The following is a 17524-nucleotide window of genomic DNA, read 5'->3' on the forward strand; positions in this document are numbered from 1 at the left end:
AGCCGAGGTACGGCCCGGGAACATCCATTATTGATTACATGAACAATGTGCAAGACAATGCGGGATCCGTGGACAGGCGCTTTCTCGTGCCCGAGAAGTGCTCGACGTTATTCCTTCGTAGTCCGTAAGTGGCCACCCGTGTCCCTTTGGCCGCATGGGATGGTGATCTCTTCCGCGACATTATTAATGGAAGGAAAGGCGGGATCCGCAGCTCCGAATCGAGCACTCGGTCATTGCCGGGAGGACGCGAAGGACAGACTATTTATCATGCATGGAAAGTGCTCGACGTTATTCCTCTATAATCCGGTAAGTGCCCACCCGCGTTCCTTCGGCTGTGTTAGATGGTAACCTTTTCCGCAACATCTTTAATGGAAGTTGGATCTGTCCAATTCCGCCTTCCCTAACCTTAAACTTCTGCAACCCACAAGGTGGGGGGACAAGCATATATGATGACATGCTGGTCTCGTAGAAGGATGCTTCGGTAATATTACACGGTAAGTGATGCCTCGTCGGCCAACTTTATTGAACGATGGATTACATATTATCCTCTTGGTTAATTATTATTAGCATCACGATCCTTGTATTTAAAAATATAGTATTGAGATCCCTATACTTATGAAAGTGAAACATTTAATCCTAATTTTCCTTACGTTATTTTTCGTTGATGGAAAAAATTATACATGTTGTCACGTACAAAAAGAACATGAATTGAAAAGATAAAAAAATAATTTTATTATTGTTTAAATTATTAATTTTATACAAACTTATCGATCGTAGCGTAGAAGCTTTAATAAAGAAACCGCTCTCCCTCACTTTGGTTCCCTCCCCTCCGATTGTGTTGTCGATGGTAGACCAACGACAATATCGATGGTGCATGAGGCCAATGGCGTCCCAAAGGAGATTCAGACGTCGTCTTCGACCGTGACTAATTTTCTTCTCCCGTCCTCTTTCCAACCTGCTCGCTCATCACCCTTCTATTGATCTTGCTCGCCCATTGGAGATGAACACTCATCGCACCTGCTCGCCTATCGCACCTAGTTTTATATGTGAGAGCATGTTGATCCCCCAGTGCTATACGAGATATTGCCCATTGCACCTGCTCACATGTCGTGGAGCTCTACCAATATGATTATTGGTTTGTCCACAAGTATGTCAACGATACCTAGTAAGTGGCAGATGTCATGACCTTCCTCACCAACCTCACTAACGTCACCGATGGTGCCATCACCATGGTGGCCACCTTGTAGTGTGTTGACATCTCACTCTGGGCCCTGTTGCAGATCAAGAGGGATGGGTACTGGTCAGACGCCACCTCGACATCACCAAGCAAAGAATCAGATGCAAGGGTCTACAAGGAGGGTGGGTGCCAGTTCGGAGTGGTTCAGGCAGTGGTCAATGCTGCGCGGTCAATGCTGTGCTAGAGCATAGCGCCCATCGGTGCATGATCTATATAAAGAAAGGGGTGTACGAGGAGATGATCCGAGTGCCGTTTGAGAGGATGAACTTGGTATTTATTGGGGATGGGATGGGCAAAACAATCATTACGGGCTCCCTCAACGTTGACATGATCAATGTCTCCACCTATAACACGACCACCGTCAATGAGTACAGACTTTAACTTTCCTTAGAGTTACCACTTATAGTTTCCTTTTTGGAATCAATAAGAATTTTTCATGAATCCTCGGTCCAATCCTGACCTAGCCATGGCCCGGGAACTGACCTTCGCCAACATCGCTGGGCAGACAAGCACCAAGCTGTGGCCTTTCGCTCCGATAGCCCTCTTTGTGCTTGAGTCGATGGAGTAACTTGGCCACCAAGACACCCTCTACGCCCACTCCTTCTACCAATTCTATATATCCTACTGCATCTCTGGCTTCGTCGACTTCATCTCCGGCAACTCCGCCACCTTCTTCCGCCATTGCCTCATCTTCGTCCTCCCCCGCTAGCTTAACCCCGAGCACGACGAGTCCAACATTATCACAACGCATGGCCGCACTAATCCCGCTCACTCCACTGGCTTCATGTTTCTCATTGGACCATCAACAAGAGCAATGAGTACCTCGCACTTTATTACTCGAAGCCTAGATCCACCGCACGTACCTTGAGAGGCCATGGAAGGAGTACTCGAGGACGATTTTCCTCAACTGTAACTTGGCGGAGATCGTGAGGCTAGAGGGCTGGTTGCTATGGACCGATGACTTCGCGCTAGTGCAAAAGAAGAGGGAAGGAGGAAATCGATCATGGTCAAAGGTGGTACCCGAATCTCCTCTAGAAAGCCACTGGCCTCACGCACCATCGATGCTACCACTAGTTTGTCGTTTACAACGAAATCGAATGGGAGGGAACCGAAAGGGAGAAAAGTAATTTCTATTATAACTTACACAGAAGTTTATATGAAATTATATAAAATTAATAATTAAAAAATAATAAAAATATTTTTTATCCTTTTTATTCTTATATTTTGTTTGTACTTGATAACACGTGTAATTTTTTTAGTCAATAAAACTAATGGTATAAGAAGAATTAAGGTTAAATATTTTATTTTCATAAATGTAGATATCTCAATATCACTTTTTTAAATATAAAAACTAGGATAGTAATCATAGTTAATTAGAAGAGGTAATATGTAATTACCCCAATGCTAGTCCCCTTCATATTTTTGTGGAGGCGTGCGATGTCTTAGCCTTGACAAAAGTAGGTGATCGATAACATATGATTGATAGTAACATTCATAACACAAAACCAAACTGAAAAATTCAATAAAAGAAAGGAATGAAAAATCTTTACTCATAATATATATATGTGTATATATACATATAAATATACCTTTTTTAAGTCATATAGGTTAATTTTACTCATAATTAGAAGTTGTTAATATATGTAATCAAGATCGGATCTTAATATTTAATGGATATATGCTCGGGCGATGGCAGTTCAGTGAATAGTGGCAACCTGTGGTCTGTTGCCCTATCTAAACCTTTATAACAGTGTTTAGGGTTCTGTAGGTTTCTTTCTTCCCGTTGGGCAACTTCTTTTCTGATTCGCAGTATTCTTCTGCGGATGAAAAGGATTTGATCTCATCTTCCGCAAACAACATTTTGATATTTATTTTTTATCTTTATTTCCAAAGAAAAGAAAAAGATCTGATCTTTTGGTTATTGTTTGACTTATACGTTTAATTTGTCTACGCATTTTGGGGATTTATTAGCTCTGATATCTAATGGTTTCGGATGAGTAAGTTTGCTGAAATCCTGTTTATGGGGCGACTTGTTTTTGTTCTTCTTTTGGTTGACATTGCTGCTACGATTGATGCCCGATGATGGAAGATCTAATATCGTTAGCGGCTTATGTGGTTTTATATTGAGCACTGATGCATGCTGCTTCATCACCTCCACTTATCCTCTTCTTCTTCTTCTTCTTCTTCTTCTTCTTCTTCTTCGAAGCCATGTGAAGGTGCTCAATAAGTAAAGCCACTCACTAAGCCTCGATGAATGCGAAAAGCTATGAGATCTGAGGGCTTCATTAACCAAAGTCATCTATCATATAGATAAAGGAAGACAGGAGAAATAGTATTTCTTGCTTTGCCAAATCGACTTCTTTGTTAAACAGAGTGCTGTGAACATGACTCTTTACCTGTCCACCTGTCCACCTGTTCTTATGTTGTTGGCATTGTTGATATTTGGGGTGGTAAGAGAAAGACTGATATTTGCTATTTACAGTGTTCTTTATGCTCCATTGAATTTATTTGCATTTAACAGTATTTAAATAATTTATAATTTTATTAGAAGTAAAGATGTGATGCTTCCATAGATGCTGTTGGTGTTATAGTTATAATACTTGATCAACAGTTAGGTGATCAAATTGTGACAGAACATATGTATCAGACAATGTCAATCTTTAATTGTACTTTCAAGTTCTAAACATAGTCATGTTTGCTAAGAACCTTTTTTTGCTTGTACGTTTCATAGATTAGTAAATCACTGTGGGCATTTATAGGTCTGTCTGTATAAACATATGAAGCTTTCTCCCTTTTATGATTACAGTATCACAGTCTTTGCTAGCCATTGACATGGCATTTTGTGCATATTAGTAATACATTGTGTCATCTTTTGAGTTACAGAATCGCTATACTGATTCAAGTTGCATTTAGTAGAAATGGCTAGTTGTACTGTTCATATCTGTAGAACTTGCAAATATCAGTCTTTACTGTTCATTAATGTAGAGTAGTTGCATGGTATTCTACACTTCATTAATATACTTGTTTGGGTTTAGAAATTACTATGATCATTTATAGGTATGTGTGAAGCTATACAAATATTATATATTTTGCTCTATTAATGATTATGAAAAACAAACATCAGGCTGTGCCAGCCATTGGCATGATATTTTATGACTGTTAGTATCACTTTATTTGATGTTAGTAACATATTCAATTTACTTTTTCTTTTTATTAAATCAGATGGCTGATTTACTGTTCATTTTGTGTTACCTGCATGCTGATCCATAATTTCTTTGCCGATCTTTTAATGAACAGTTTTTTTTTTTTTGTCTTGATTTTTTCCCTTGTGTTTACATTGTTATGTTGCACTTAAGATGAGGCCCAGTGATGGAAATCATTGATTTGAGCTGCTCCATGGTTATTTCTTTTGAGCATTAACTGCATGCCTTCTTCATGTCTTGAAACAAAACCACCACCGCTACCACTTCACTACTTCTCCACCACCACCACCACCACCGCTACCACTTTATCGTCATTATTTATGCATGTTAAATGCTCATCGAGAAATACCATTCTTCGAGCTGCAGTGAATTTCTAAAGCTATGAGATCTGAGGGCCTCAGCTAACAGTGTTTGATTACTGTCGATTCATGATCACCAGTGGACCATCCATTGGGTTTGACAGCACCTATCTTAGTCCATCACCGTGGACAGTAATTACGGATGGTAATGTCGACTTACATATATGTGATGATCAGGGTTACATTTTCAGGACAACCAGTGTTGCTGTCTTCAACCATTTCCTGCCTTGAATCTTATTATGTGTTATCCTTGTTTACGTTTTGCTTATATTGTGCACCTTTGTGTCTGTTGTAATGCTCACATATATCCAACAAACATTATTTACAAAATAATGGTATCAGTTTCATGTTTTGTTGTTGTTATTAGTGTTTCCTTGTAGTGTTGCTGGTAAATATTGCCAACTTCGGCATTGATGGATTTGTATAGCTAACCATGACAAAGCTCAATAATTGATCAAATAATACCATACTGTATTTTTCATGTGAATTCTTCTCACAATTCTAGCATTTTACATTATGGCATAAGTTAGTTGGATATCTGCTATCATTTTATGTTGTGTTAATTATTGTTTTAATGGATGCACTTATCTGCTGTTGAGTGTATTATCGAAACTGATATATCTTTTATTTCTTTTTATGGGTATATGCAGGAACAGGTCTTATGTTTAAGCAGGACTAAGGATGACTAAGGAGCTCAATGTTTCTTACACCGAAATCGAATTGCATACCCTAAAATTCTTATAGTTTTGTAAAGGGAATGGCTGTAGTTCACTGTATTTTTTTATGGGCGACCTCATATTGTTGTACAATTTAGAGGGTAATGGTTGGTCTTATTTTGGAAAGTTTCCGTGTACTAAATTATTTTGCAATGGTAATGGATGTCTATTTTCAGCAAAAAGAAAGAACACAGTATTCAGCGATTTGGCACTGTTTGATTCTTTTTGTCATTTTGTCACCCTCTGGTGAGATAAACTCACCTCATATTGTTGTACAATTTAGAGGGTAATGGTTGGTCTTATTTTGGAAAGTTTCCGTGTACTAAATTATTTTGCAATGGTAATAGATGTCTATTTTCAGCAAAAAGAAAGAACACAGTATTCAGCGATTTGGCACTGTTTGATTCTTTTTGTCATTTTGTCACCCTCTGGTGAGATAAACTCACCGGAGGTGAAAACAAGAATAACAAAAGACGAGCAAAATGGATTCTTAAGCAATTTAGCCAACAAAGTTATATCTGAAGGCAAAAAGAGACCAAATTCTTCAAAATTTTTCTCCATTTTTTAAATGGATCTTCTCAATCCATCACCTACCAAAGATCTAATCATACTCCCTCAAAGGCCAAAATACCAAAAATATGATCATGATGATATATGAATGGCGTTTGGTTCATCAGCTTGCCATTCATATCTACAACTTTTTATCAGCCCAAAAAACACACAATCTAGAGAGACAAAAACTGCTGAAGTTTTATTCATAACAATTTCAGTCTGGAAAATTTTAGCTTCCATATTTTATTGTTGACTGCATTTTTGATGTTCCATATTTAATTAAGCAACAAGTTACATCTTCTACTTGCATGATGTACATATACTAAGATCACCATCTATATATCTTGACAGTGAAATCAAAATGAGCAGTGGACGGGCGGACCTTTCTCATGTATAATCAGCGAAGTTCTTCTCAATGAAGCAGACTGGTATCTCCTTTGGTGCTCTGGGCAGACACCGACGAATCAGGCCATGGCCAATCTGTCGAGTTGATCTCTGTTTGGCTCTCACGCGATAGCTTCTCAAAAGCCTTGAATCTTAGATCATCACCTTTGGTGATTGAGCTCTGCACAGAGAGGAGCTCTATGGGTGTCTTCCCCTCGAGCATGCTGACCACGGCCGACATGTTGGGCCTGAGAGTCGGAGATATGTTGGTACATAGAAGAGCCAACTTCAACATTTGCAGGGCTTCTTCTGTTGAGAAGCTGGAGCCAAGTGCAGGGTCGACCAGTTCAAGAAGATTTCCCTTCTCATGACAAACATAGGCCTAGAGAAGAAAAAGGAACCGGTAAGCTCATTAGAACACCACAATAATTTGAAAGCATTTAGAAGCAGTTCACAAAAGCAATCAATTGACGAGAAGGTCCCAAGAAACCTTGGGAGCAGGTCTTTGGTTAAATGAGATAGTTGTGGAAGACTACTATTGCTTGATCAACTTGATGAACTGATATGATGTGTTCCTAATACCAAATTTTTATAATAAAAAATAAGCACAGTGGTTTTCTTGAAGGAATGTAATAGGACCCTCTAAGATTCAAGCAAATGTGAATGAGACAATCATTTTGCTTCTTGAAATGGTGCAAGGCAAATAAAGTGAATCGAGTTGAGCAGCCTTCGTTTGAAACAAAATCGTTATGTAAATAATGCTCCCATTGCTTCTCTAGATATAACATTATCAACACAAGATGGTCAAAATGTAACAAAAATGAACATCTGGATCAGTGCCTGAAGCAAAATTACTATTTTAATTGGTGGTCGAGAGCCAACCGGATAAGCTTGGTCATCACATTGTAGTTGCATTATTATTTTTTGGCTGTCATCAGACAATGTTATGTCATATGTTTAGAGTGCTTATACTCACCCAATCAAGAAGGTAGACACAGTCTTCCTCTGGCCTATATTTTGTGTTGCTCATGCCACTGACAATTTCCAATGCGACAACTCCAAAGCTGTAAACATCTGCTTTATCGGTTAAGTAACCCCTCATTGCATATTCAGGAGCCATATATCCTCTGCATGATCAAATTCATCATCAAAAAGATCATAAAGCTGGTAAAATATGCTAAAAAAAAACCAGCAAAAAAGTATCTTCATTTTTCTATTCTAGATTGTCTATTATCAACTGAATGCATATATTATTAGGAGTCACTGAACTTGTGATTCATCAGAAATTATCATTAGGCATTTACTATAAGGAAGCTCAGACTATTTTGTGAAATACAAAAGACTGTCCTATAAAGAATGAAAACTAATAATATTCATGCCAGTAATTAATAAATTGTTGCTGCCTATGTGGCTGTCATACATCATACTAAGAATCTTGTTAGCCACTCTTTCCCAGATATCGACTTTGAGGAAGAACCCACTGTTAGAAAAGCAATATCCTTTACTGTAGTTCTTCCAAAGCAGATAATGCAAAATTATGTTTAGCTTGTACTTGGTTTAACTCCATATCCTGCATATATTGAAACTCTTGCTTTAAGAATAGCAACAACTAGGATCTGAGATTCTGTGCCACAAAATGCTACTTACACGATTAATCTATTCTTGTTCTATTAACAGTTCTAGTACCACAAACACGTTGATCATTGATAAGATATTTTTGTTGATTATTAATAAAATTTAATTAGTGAAGCAAATGCGGATAATCAACAACCTCACAAAAATAGAGCATATTGTGAAGTTCAACTGCCAAGGAAGCCATCTATATGAAGTTAGTTTCCAATATCACAAGTCTTGAACACTAAGCTCTTAACAGGCATTTTTGCAAAAGAAAATCAATCTTTCTCTAGATGTCCATACCCTGACATGTATCTGTTTCGAATTGTACTACATGATGATATTACATTCCTCTGGTGTGCATCTACATATGTTGATTAGATAAGCATGTATACGCATCTATTATCTACCAAAAGGCATCTAGCCCTGCAGTCGGTCTTTAGAAAAGCATCCAACTCCTAGTATTGGGAGGTGTTTCCAAGAAATTGAGAACGATAATTCATACCTTTAATGTGTTTCATTTTGGTTAATAAAAAAGGATTGATGAAGACACTCTTAAAGTATCACCAGAACTGATTTGGCAAATAGCAGTCTGTATGTTTAATTGCGGTCACATGTGATACTTTGGAATTGCTTTTTGATACGCTATGCAGATTCTTTAATGGTTTATTACACATGTACAGCATGGCAAAAGAATTCTGAATATTGACAGAAAAATATTGCTTTCTCAAAACAACTAATAGATACTCACAAAGTGCCAGCAATTCTAGTGCTAATGTGGGTATTCTCTTCTTCATTAAGTTTAGCTAGGCCAAAATCTGATATTTTTGCATTGAGATCCTTGTCTAGAAGAATATTTGTCGCCTTGATATCTCGATGAACAATCTTCAACCTTGACTCCTCATGGAGATACGCTAAACCTCTTGCTATTCCTAGGCAAATCTTCCACCTGGTTTGCCAGTCCAATCTCAATCGGTATCCCTCAGGACCTATTGATGTTGAAACTTTTGTTAATTTTGTTTGGTTTAAATAACTATTAGCAAAAAAATGAAGATAGTAGAGGAGAGATTAAACGAGATATATAAGAAAGTTCTTTTAGCATAATTAGAGAACCACCTACCATGTAGGCCACGAGCAAGACTATTATTTTCCATATATTCATAAACAAGCAATAATTGGTTTCCCTCAATGCAGCATCCATAAAGTTTCACGAGGTTTGGGTGCTGCAAAGCAGATATCACACCTATCTCATTGACAAATTCACGGTTCCCTTGCTTAGACTTTGAAGAGAGTTGTTTGACGGCAATTTCGGAACCATCTGGCAACACTCCCTGAGTCAAGCAACAAAAAATATTACAACAGTAAGGCCAATGCTAAGAAAAGTCAAGTGAAACCGATCAATGGTGAGAAATTTAAGTTAAATTTTTTCAACACATATCTTACCTTGTAAACTGGACCAAATCCACCTTCCCCTATCTTATTTGCAGGATGAAAGTTCTTGGTGGCAGCTTTGATATGCCTCAAACTGAACTGTCCAGTTTGCAATTCTAGACCTCTGAGCTCTGCATGCAAGTGTTTCATTTGAAAATAACAAATGTTAAATCTGAATTTATGAGGTTTGGACTTGCAACACCTCCCTAGAAAATAACTAATCAACAAAATATCTAATGTCGTTACTGGAAACTTAATCAATTATGAAATATAATTGTGCGGAGATATCCATCCATTGATTAAAGTTCAAGGCAGAGAAAATATTGAGGTCAAGTTTATGAAGGCACATGGAAACCAAATACTCTTTTTTCATTCCTGCTAATTTATGCTGAATTATCTCAAAAATATTTCATTAGTACATATGACATTATTCAATGGACAGATGCACTGGTCCTCGAATTATTTCATGCAAGGCAGACAATGATCTTCGATACGAATTACACTTTGGTAATTATCACTAGATTCTGTTCGCTGATTCAATCAAAAATCAAAATATAATGAAATGTAATCTTACATATTTCACATAAGCTTCTAACAGCAGAGAGAATACTGTAAGCTATTTGTTAGAAACAATCAAATAGTAGTTCAGGACTTCACAAGACATGTTAAAGATGAGTGGCGTGGGTGGCGAGACCAGGTGTATTTGAGGTGTCTAGGTGTTACAGACTGTTAATCCCACATTTGGAACCTTAGAGGATGACTTTGGACTATATATCATGACCATCAAAACATAAGGATATAACAAACAGATGGAGTTAACCATGGAATACAATTCTACTACTGGCTTAGGTGTAAGCATCTTCGAACAATCCACTAAGTATGAGGTCTGTTGAACATCTAGCTGATGATAAATGGTGACAAAACCATTTTATGACTCTTCCATGCCAAAAAAAAGAAAAACTTTCATGTGAGCTGATAAAATATAAAATGACAAGTTCCTAAACAAAAACAGGTAGTTTAATATATAAAAAAATCAATTAACAATTAGAAACAAAAATCAATCACCTATGTAACAAAGAAAATCACACCTAAAATGAAGCCAATCTCTTTTTTATACTTGAGACATAATTTAATGCAAGGTTCGCAATACCGTACCGTACCGGTGTTTTGACCTGGGCTCGGTACCGGTACCGGTACGGTGTACCGAGCGGTATACCTAGGTGCACCGAGCACTGTAGCACTGTAGTACTACTATTATAACAGTGTACTTCAACAGTACTGTACTGTTGCAGTCTATAATGCACTGTAGTGCTACAGTGCTACAGTCGGACTGGTAGCTAGCGATCCACGTACCATTCGTCTATCGGACCAGTACGTACCGCCCGTACCGAGCAGTACAATTCAGTATGACAGATCTTGGTTTAATGATACATCACCAGTATAATGATTAATTATGTACATTTGAAGTCATTTCAAGAGCAATCTATCATAATTACCTCATCATGTTGTTCAATATGTTCATTTTTCATCAACAAAAAATTCATTACATGTTCTATTGTTAGGATAATGCAAATACATTGTTGGTATTACGATACATGAAATAAGGTATGTTCTTGTGCTTCCTCAATTAACATCTAGCATTGTCTCTTTCACTCTTGATGTAAGCTCGGTTCAACTATGTGACACCATATAATGTCAAATTTTTTAGCAAGAGAAATTCTGATACCCAAGTAATCTAATTATCCAGACATAATAAGAGCAAGGATGTGTATGTATAGAGTTAGAGCAGTATTGATAATTTAGGTTTAAGCATTTTGGTATCGTTGGCTAAGACTAACTCCACATAGGCTAGTGATTTCTTGGACTGAAACAGTAGAAATGTTATTGGGGTATCGTTGGACAAGACTACACATAGGTTAGTGATTGCTTGGATTGCAACAGTAGAAATGTTCTTGAAACATTTTGTTTTTCTATATGCATTCGAAGTGAATTTGCTAATACAAAAAGAAGAATTATTCTTGCTGATACAAAACCCCTCTTTTGATATGATTGAAGTACAAAAAGCAGAAAATGCATAAATAATGTCCTTACCATTATTCTTGGAATTTTTCCTTCTGATATACAGGAAAATAAGGCATAAAATCAGCAGAACTATAATGCAAGCAGCAGCAACAATTGCCAAAATAGTTCCAACAGTTAGCTTGTTTTCACCTGTATCAATCTTGAAATCTACACAAAAGCAAACGATTTAGAACATTGACATGTAACTAATGCACAATAAAATAGGAACAGGCTTCCATAGGCTCACTTGGTGTAACAGAAATGGCTGATATAAGAGGCCCATATACACCTCTCAGTGGAACAGAGTTTGTGCCTTTCCCAGCCCAATAAAAATGAATTTCCAAAGTGCCATCTACCATGACGGTAAAGGACTTAATAATTTCCTTACCAGTCCCATTAGCTTCCTTGGCAATATTAAAGTCCTTCAGAACTTTTCGGCCCTGCAATATTAAATCATTATGACATAACTATTATTCCAATAATTTAATTGAAAGTAAGGAGAAAAAGAAATATGTGGCCCAAAGAGGAAAAACTATGACCTAGTGATGAAACATACTAGATTACAGCTAGTTTTAGCACAGACAAATGATAGATAATACAGCACTAAATTTTGTTAGTGCAGATAAAACAACAGAAAAATTCCAGCGAGATTAAAGATTTTGATGAGGGAATCAATCACCTGGATTGACACATCAAACAAGCGTCTACCGTTGCTGCTATATGTTTCATCATCTGTAAACATAATCTCTGCAAAATGCAGATTTACTGTGTAGTTTCCTTTGTATAAACAAAGCCCATAATATTTGAGCGAAAGCGGACTAAGCCTAGCAGTCATGTACAACTCTGGCTTGGTGATATCTAGTGCCGTTGTGTTTGCAGTTATGAATTTTGGATTCTGATTGTCAACAAAGTCTCCCGTGGAGCTATAGGCCCATTTTCCACTTTCAGAATCATAAAATTCAGATGTACCCAGATCTAGTATGTCGCCTTCATACTCAATGTCGTCAATTCTCATCTTTGGACCACCACAATTTATAAACAAGTTGTAATCTGTGACAGACATAAAATCCAGACACAATAAGTCATGAAACTTTTTTTTTTTGCCATCTTCTCAGAACCTGAATTATGAGCTCAAAGGTTATCACAAAGCGAAAATACTTTTGCAAGTTATCATACTCACTTCTAGATTCTCCAGAACATGGTAGGTTTCTTCTTAAACATGAAAGTGTCCTGTAAAAAGGAGCAGTCAAATTACACCAGCATCCTTCTATGGTGAAAGCAGAATCAATAATTGGAAGTTGTGAAGAAAAAAGAAGGAAGCAAGTATATTGAAAGCTTACGTATCGGAATTCGTGGAAGAATAGCTCGAGACTAGGTTACTACAGGCAAGAGAACCAGTTATTAAAAAGGAAGAAAAGTTTGGCAAATTAGATAACCAATGGATTTCAGACCATCGACTACTCACACACTACCACGCTGACAAATAGCTGGTGCAGGTGATCCCGTAAAGGAGTTATAAGAAATATCACTGCAGAAAATCCGTGTCACGATGAATAAACATGCCGATGTTTGACAATCTTTATAGCTGAAGGAAATGCATACTAATAACTGAAGTAGACATTGCATACAATTTCTGAGCGCTGTTCAAGATCCAATCAGGTATTTTTCCATTCAGGTTGTTATTTGAAAGGTACCTATACAAGAAAAGGTAAGAAATGGATTTCAGATAAATTACAAACAGCACAATAAGATATGAGATTGGATGTACTTGCTATCCTTATTGCATGAACACTGACAATGACAATAATTGCTTACATGAAATTTAGCGAACTCGTCAATGCTGCATAGGTCCCCGGAATTGGACCTGACAAGTTGTTAAAGCTCACGTCCCTGCAAGAAAACCATGGAGACAATCTTAATAATCAATTTTATTGGTGGCAGGTCGGTTACAAAATCAGGACACTAAGTTTCTTCTCCTGAAGAAGTTAAGTGGAGCTCTGTCCCAAAGAAGCTAATGAAGCTAAAACCTGTCAAATATACCCGCTGATAAACTTACAAGCTGTTAAGAGCTTTCATCTCTCCAATATAGTCAGGAAGTTCACCCGATATTGACAAGTTTCTCAAGACCCTACATCATGGCACCAATCAGTACAAACTGGTTAAAGTAAAAAAAAAAAAAAATCAGACCAGATCATGATGTTTGGGGCATTTGACTTTCTTTTAAACATACAGCTTTGTCATGTTCCTCATATTCTGCAGCTGTGGAAATGAACCAATTCCTCCTTTCAAGTCAGACACCCTCCTGCAGTACCAGACAAGCTAATTTGGTTGTAATTATTGGATGCATGAAACATCTTGAATTGGATTGGGTAAGTTATTCTCTCACAGTTCTTTTAAATTTTTTAATGCCAAGAATCTGGGAGGAAATGGCCCTTCCATAGCCGTGCCCTGCATGTCTCTGTAGAAATATAAAAGATCAATTTGTTAATTACAACAAAAGAATTAACATCTAAGTAAAAGAAAATAGTAGTCAGTGATCAGTACAGCCTCTGGAGCTGTGTCCAGTTCCCGATGAAGCTTGGAATTTTCCCAGAGATTGAATTCCCATCAATCAAACTGCAAAGGTTTAGAAGTGATTAGGTGTCTATTGCTTCTTCTGAACATAGGTTAGGCCCATTGTCTTATGCAATGGCCATCTGCTGGCTGCTAAAAAACCATTGCAGAGACCATGGACCCACACAGTAACTTGCAAAGATTAAAAGACTTTGTGAGACATACAACATTATGAGGTTTTTCAGGTTCCCAAGTGATTCTGGCAACTCCCCACTTAGGTTATTCCCATTGGCAAGGCTGTAGGAAAAGAAAGAAGGGTTGAACCATTCAACCAAATAAACTAGAAAAGAGAATCTTATCACATAACTTAAACAGAAGGCATCCTACAGGCTAGGATAAGAGTTTTTGCATAGCCTTACAATCGTTTTAAATTAGCAAGTTTACCGAGCGCCGCAGGTATGGGTCCTTGCAGCTGATTACCTTCAAGAACCCTGACCGATGAGATGAGATTCCACCATGAGCAAAGAAGGAAAAGAATTGGTGATTAAGAGTAAATAAAGATGGAAGGTATAATGTTACAATTCTTCAAGTGTGATCATTTTTGCGAATTCCTCAGGAATTGGCCCAGAAACCCGATTTCCAAGGAGGGACCTGCAAAGAATTACAATACATAAATTTTCTTCCGGTTTTATATAATTCTATAGTCATCATAAAAACCATACCTAGATCACTGAACTCCACAATTTTAAAAGAAATGCCAACCTAGTCAATAAGCTAATACTTGTGTCTACTTTTTAAAACTATTAAGGATCATTCTCTGGATGTATTAAACTTATAATTAAAATACAATTTACTATCAACAGAGAGTGCATGAGAAGTGGATAGTAGAGGCTGTTGGTGGAGGAAGAGGCAATGATGATTGGTGGCAGGATGATAGTTGCAGTTGTCGACTAGATAAAACTGGGTGTAGCTAGGAAATGGCAACTGGTATCTAGAAGAGATGGGAAGAGGAAGAAGAGATGGTAGTGGCAAATCACATACATAACGATGAAAGAAATAGGGTGGCGAACCAAGAGATGGTTTCATTTATGGCAATGATAGACCGATGAGTTTATAGACAAGAAAGTGAAAATGTTGAGAAGAAATTTTTCTGCCGACAAGAATTTTTTTATCTAGAAAGGACACAGTGGACCAGATTTTCATTAATAATGAAAAAAACTGGTTTCCAAGTCAAGCAACAATGTGGTATGTTGTATCCAGCAACAAGAAAAGAGAAAAAAGAATAAACATAAGTTAATAACTGAAATGAAGTAAATTACAGATGGACGAGAGGAAGAGAAGCCCATGCAGCTGGAATAGTTCCATTCAGATAATTCCAGGTTAAATCACTGTACAAAGAGTAAAAGTAACATGAGCCACATCTTGCAACAGCCTTTTAACTTCCGTCTTGATAGAGTGATAAGAGAAAGTCACTGTAGACTTACATATCTGTTAAGAAGGGAAGCTTAGAGAACTCAGCTGGCAGGGTGCCAGTTAAGTTCTGACCCTTGAGTTTACTGCAGCCAAAAAAAAAAGAACAAACATGATCTTATCTACTAAATAAATGACGAAAAAAGATGTATGATTGTGTAAATGGGCCTTTATTCAACAAAACTTACATGCTAGTAACATGACAAACGTTGGAGGTACGATTACAGTCACAGGTGACATTGTCAGTAAAGACAGGCATGTCACTTCGACCTGGAACGACCCATCCATTGGTTTGGCTGCAGGGATCCACAGAAAAGTCCCACTTCTTTTCCAACTTGGATGCAATCACTCGCAATGCTGCAACTGTTTTTGGAATATGCAAATATTAGGTCCCACATACCACTGCAGAGCGATCAAACCAATACACATATAAGCTTTTGTTCTCTTACCTCCATCATCTCAGAGGTAAGCATTGTCTTATACATTGATGATCGTATTGCATAAGTTGGCCACACACACAGATATACACTTTGTAGTTTGTACAATCTTCAATTCCCCGAAGAAACCAATTGGTTTTTAGCATTGAATAAAAAGAATACCTACATATTATTTCTATCATTTCTAGAGCATAAATTCTTCATACAAGCAGAGAGCAAACTTAGGTTGACCAATCCCACGGTCAGGATCGGTCAAACTCCGATCTTTTACCAATTGTTGAGGCCGATACCCATCACTTTGACGGGACACGCGGTCCGATGTAAGTAAACGAGTTCGGCGGGATAACAATTATTTGTACCCGCGCGGGATAACAATTATTTGTACATCGACAGTGCCGCCGCCCCCATCCCCAGAAAAAGATGGGTTTGGATACCCAAAAATTAGCCCTTAAAGATGGATATAAACTCTTCTTGTGGGTACAGAAGTGATGAGAACAAAGAGGAACGCAAGCAATAAGCACCGGTAATTTATTGCGGAGGATGACGACCGGTGCCAATTCAGGAATGACAGAAATTTGTGACACAAATTATCCATAGCAGTGGAGAGGACAGACAATATTCTTCTTCGAATAAAGAAGAAACAAAACCCTATTCGAAATGAAGAAACGACCGGAGATATTCGGAAAGCTGTGGCGGCTACTTGGGTCGAGTAAGGATACCTCGGTCCCCTTTAGATCTGAAGCTTTTATCAACATTAAACCCAAGGTATTCCGACGAAAACTACAGCGACGCACTTGAGCTCAAAAGGGAAGTGTGGTGGCCAAGCTATTCTATAACCTCACAAAGGAACATGAAACGCATCGATTCACGCTTAGAATCTGAGGTATTCTGACTAAAAGCAAAGTGGGGAAGCAGCGCACCTTCATCCGGGGCCAGTTTCTGGCCGTCGCAGCCCAGATCGGGGAAGCTCCACAGCACGAGCAAGACGAGCACAAGAGGGAAGTGACGTGGGAGAAATGAGGGACGCGTCCCACCGAGTGCTCTCATCTCTCTGCACTTCTCTCGCGCTCGCTCTCTCCGGATCGTCCCGATCTAGCAAGGATTCCAAGATGCAGAACGAGATCGAACAGTGCGGCTCGTCCTATAAAGAAAGCATTCGGAGTTGACGAGCTGACGATGGCGGAAAGGGAAGGTTGAACGTACAGCCTTCTTTGCCGGTGTGAAGGTAGTTACCAATATGTCACGCGTCTTTTCCCGGTCGATCGGAATGGGCGGCACGTGGACGCAGTATTTTTATTTTAATGCTGAAGTAGGAAGTAATCTTTTTACTCTCTTAGGTCTATTAATAGCATATCTACCCTTCAATAAGTTTTAAATTCAAACAATAAAATAGGTAATTTGAATGGGATATATATGCTTATATAACTAATTCTTTGAATGATTATATATATATATATATATATATATATAATATGATATGATCAAATTTGATTGGCCATTCCAATTA

At 37.9% G+C, this 17524-nt stretch overlaps 1 protein-coding gene and 1 long non-coding RNA gene across 3 annotated transcripts; one reads left to right on the plus strand and one right to left on the minus strand.

Annotated features, from left to right (window-relative positions):
• The first annotated feature begins 3025 nt into the window (after positions 1-3025).
• LOC135676855 (uncharacterized) lies at positions 3026-5704 on the plus strand. The gene is made up of 2 exons (XR_010514444.1): positions 3026-3687; positions 5450-5704. It is a non-coding gene; the product is annotated as an uncharacterized LOC135676855 (long non-coding RNA).
• Positions 5705-6241: 537 nt separating this feature from the next.
• On the minus strand, positions 6242-17211 carry LOC135676857 (probable LRR receptor-like serine/threonine-protein kinase At1g53440). Of its 2 annotated transcripts, none has more exons than XM_065188506.1 (24): positions 16938-17211; positions 15769-15943; positions 15595-15666; positions 15430-15498; positions 14690-14761; positions 14530-14601; positions 14336-14407; positions 14102-14173; positions 13944-14015; positions 13788-13859; positions 13614-13685; positions 13373-13447; positions 13186-13251; positions 13023-13085; positions 12898-12936; positions 12738-12787; positions 12237-12607; positions 11805-11997; positions 11588-11725; positions 9509-9627; positions 9186-9396; positions 8817-9054; positions 7428-7578; positions 6242-6833 (listed from the first exon to the last, which is right to left on the minus strand). In XM_065188506.1, exons 1-24 carry the CDS (start codon positions 17062-17064, stop codon positions 6480-6482), a joined length of 3015 nt encoding a protein of 1004 aa, XP_065044578.1. In that variant the 5' UTR covers positions 17065-17211; the 3' UTR covers positions 6242-6479. The 2 variants fall into 2 exon arrangements, with proteins under 2 accessions (XP_065044578.1, XP_065044579.1); XM_065188507.1 differs by lacking the exon at positions 16938-17211 and adding an exon at positions 16030-16341.
• Between the last annotated feature and the right edge of the window lie 313 nt (positions 17212-17524).

This window comes from Musa acuminata, chromosome BXJ1-6 (assembly GCF_036884655.1).
Source record: "Musa acuminata AAA Group cultivar baxijiao chromosome BXJ1-6, Cavendish_Baxijiao_AAA, whole genome shotgun sequence".
In the NCBI taxonomy this organism is placed as follows: Eukaryota; Viridiplantae; Streptophyta; class Magnoliopsida; order Zingiberales; family Musaceae; genus Musa; species Musa acuminata.

What these genes read in the sequence shown, in the direction of transcription:
- LOC135676857 (XM_065188506.1), bottom strand. Translation starts at nt 17,064, where the DNA reads ATGAGAGCACTCGGTGGGACGCGTCCCTCATTTCTCCCACGTCACTTC. An exon ending in CTGAAAAACCTCATAATGTT is followed by an intron (nt 14,174 to 14,335) that starts GTATGTCTCACA and finishes AAACCTTTGCAG; the next exon opens with TTTGATTGATGGGAATTCAA. An exon ending in TCTTGCTCGTGGCCTACATG is followed by an intron (nt 9,055 to 9,185) that starts GTAGGTGGTTCT and finishes CAACATCAATAG; the next exon opens with GTCCTGAGGGATACCGATTG.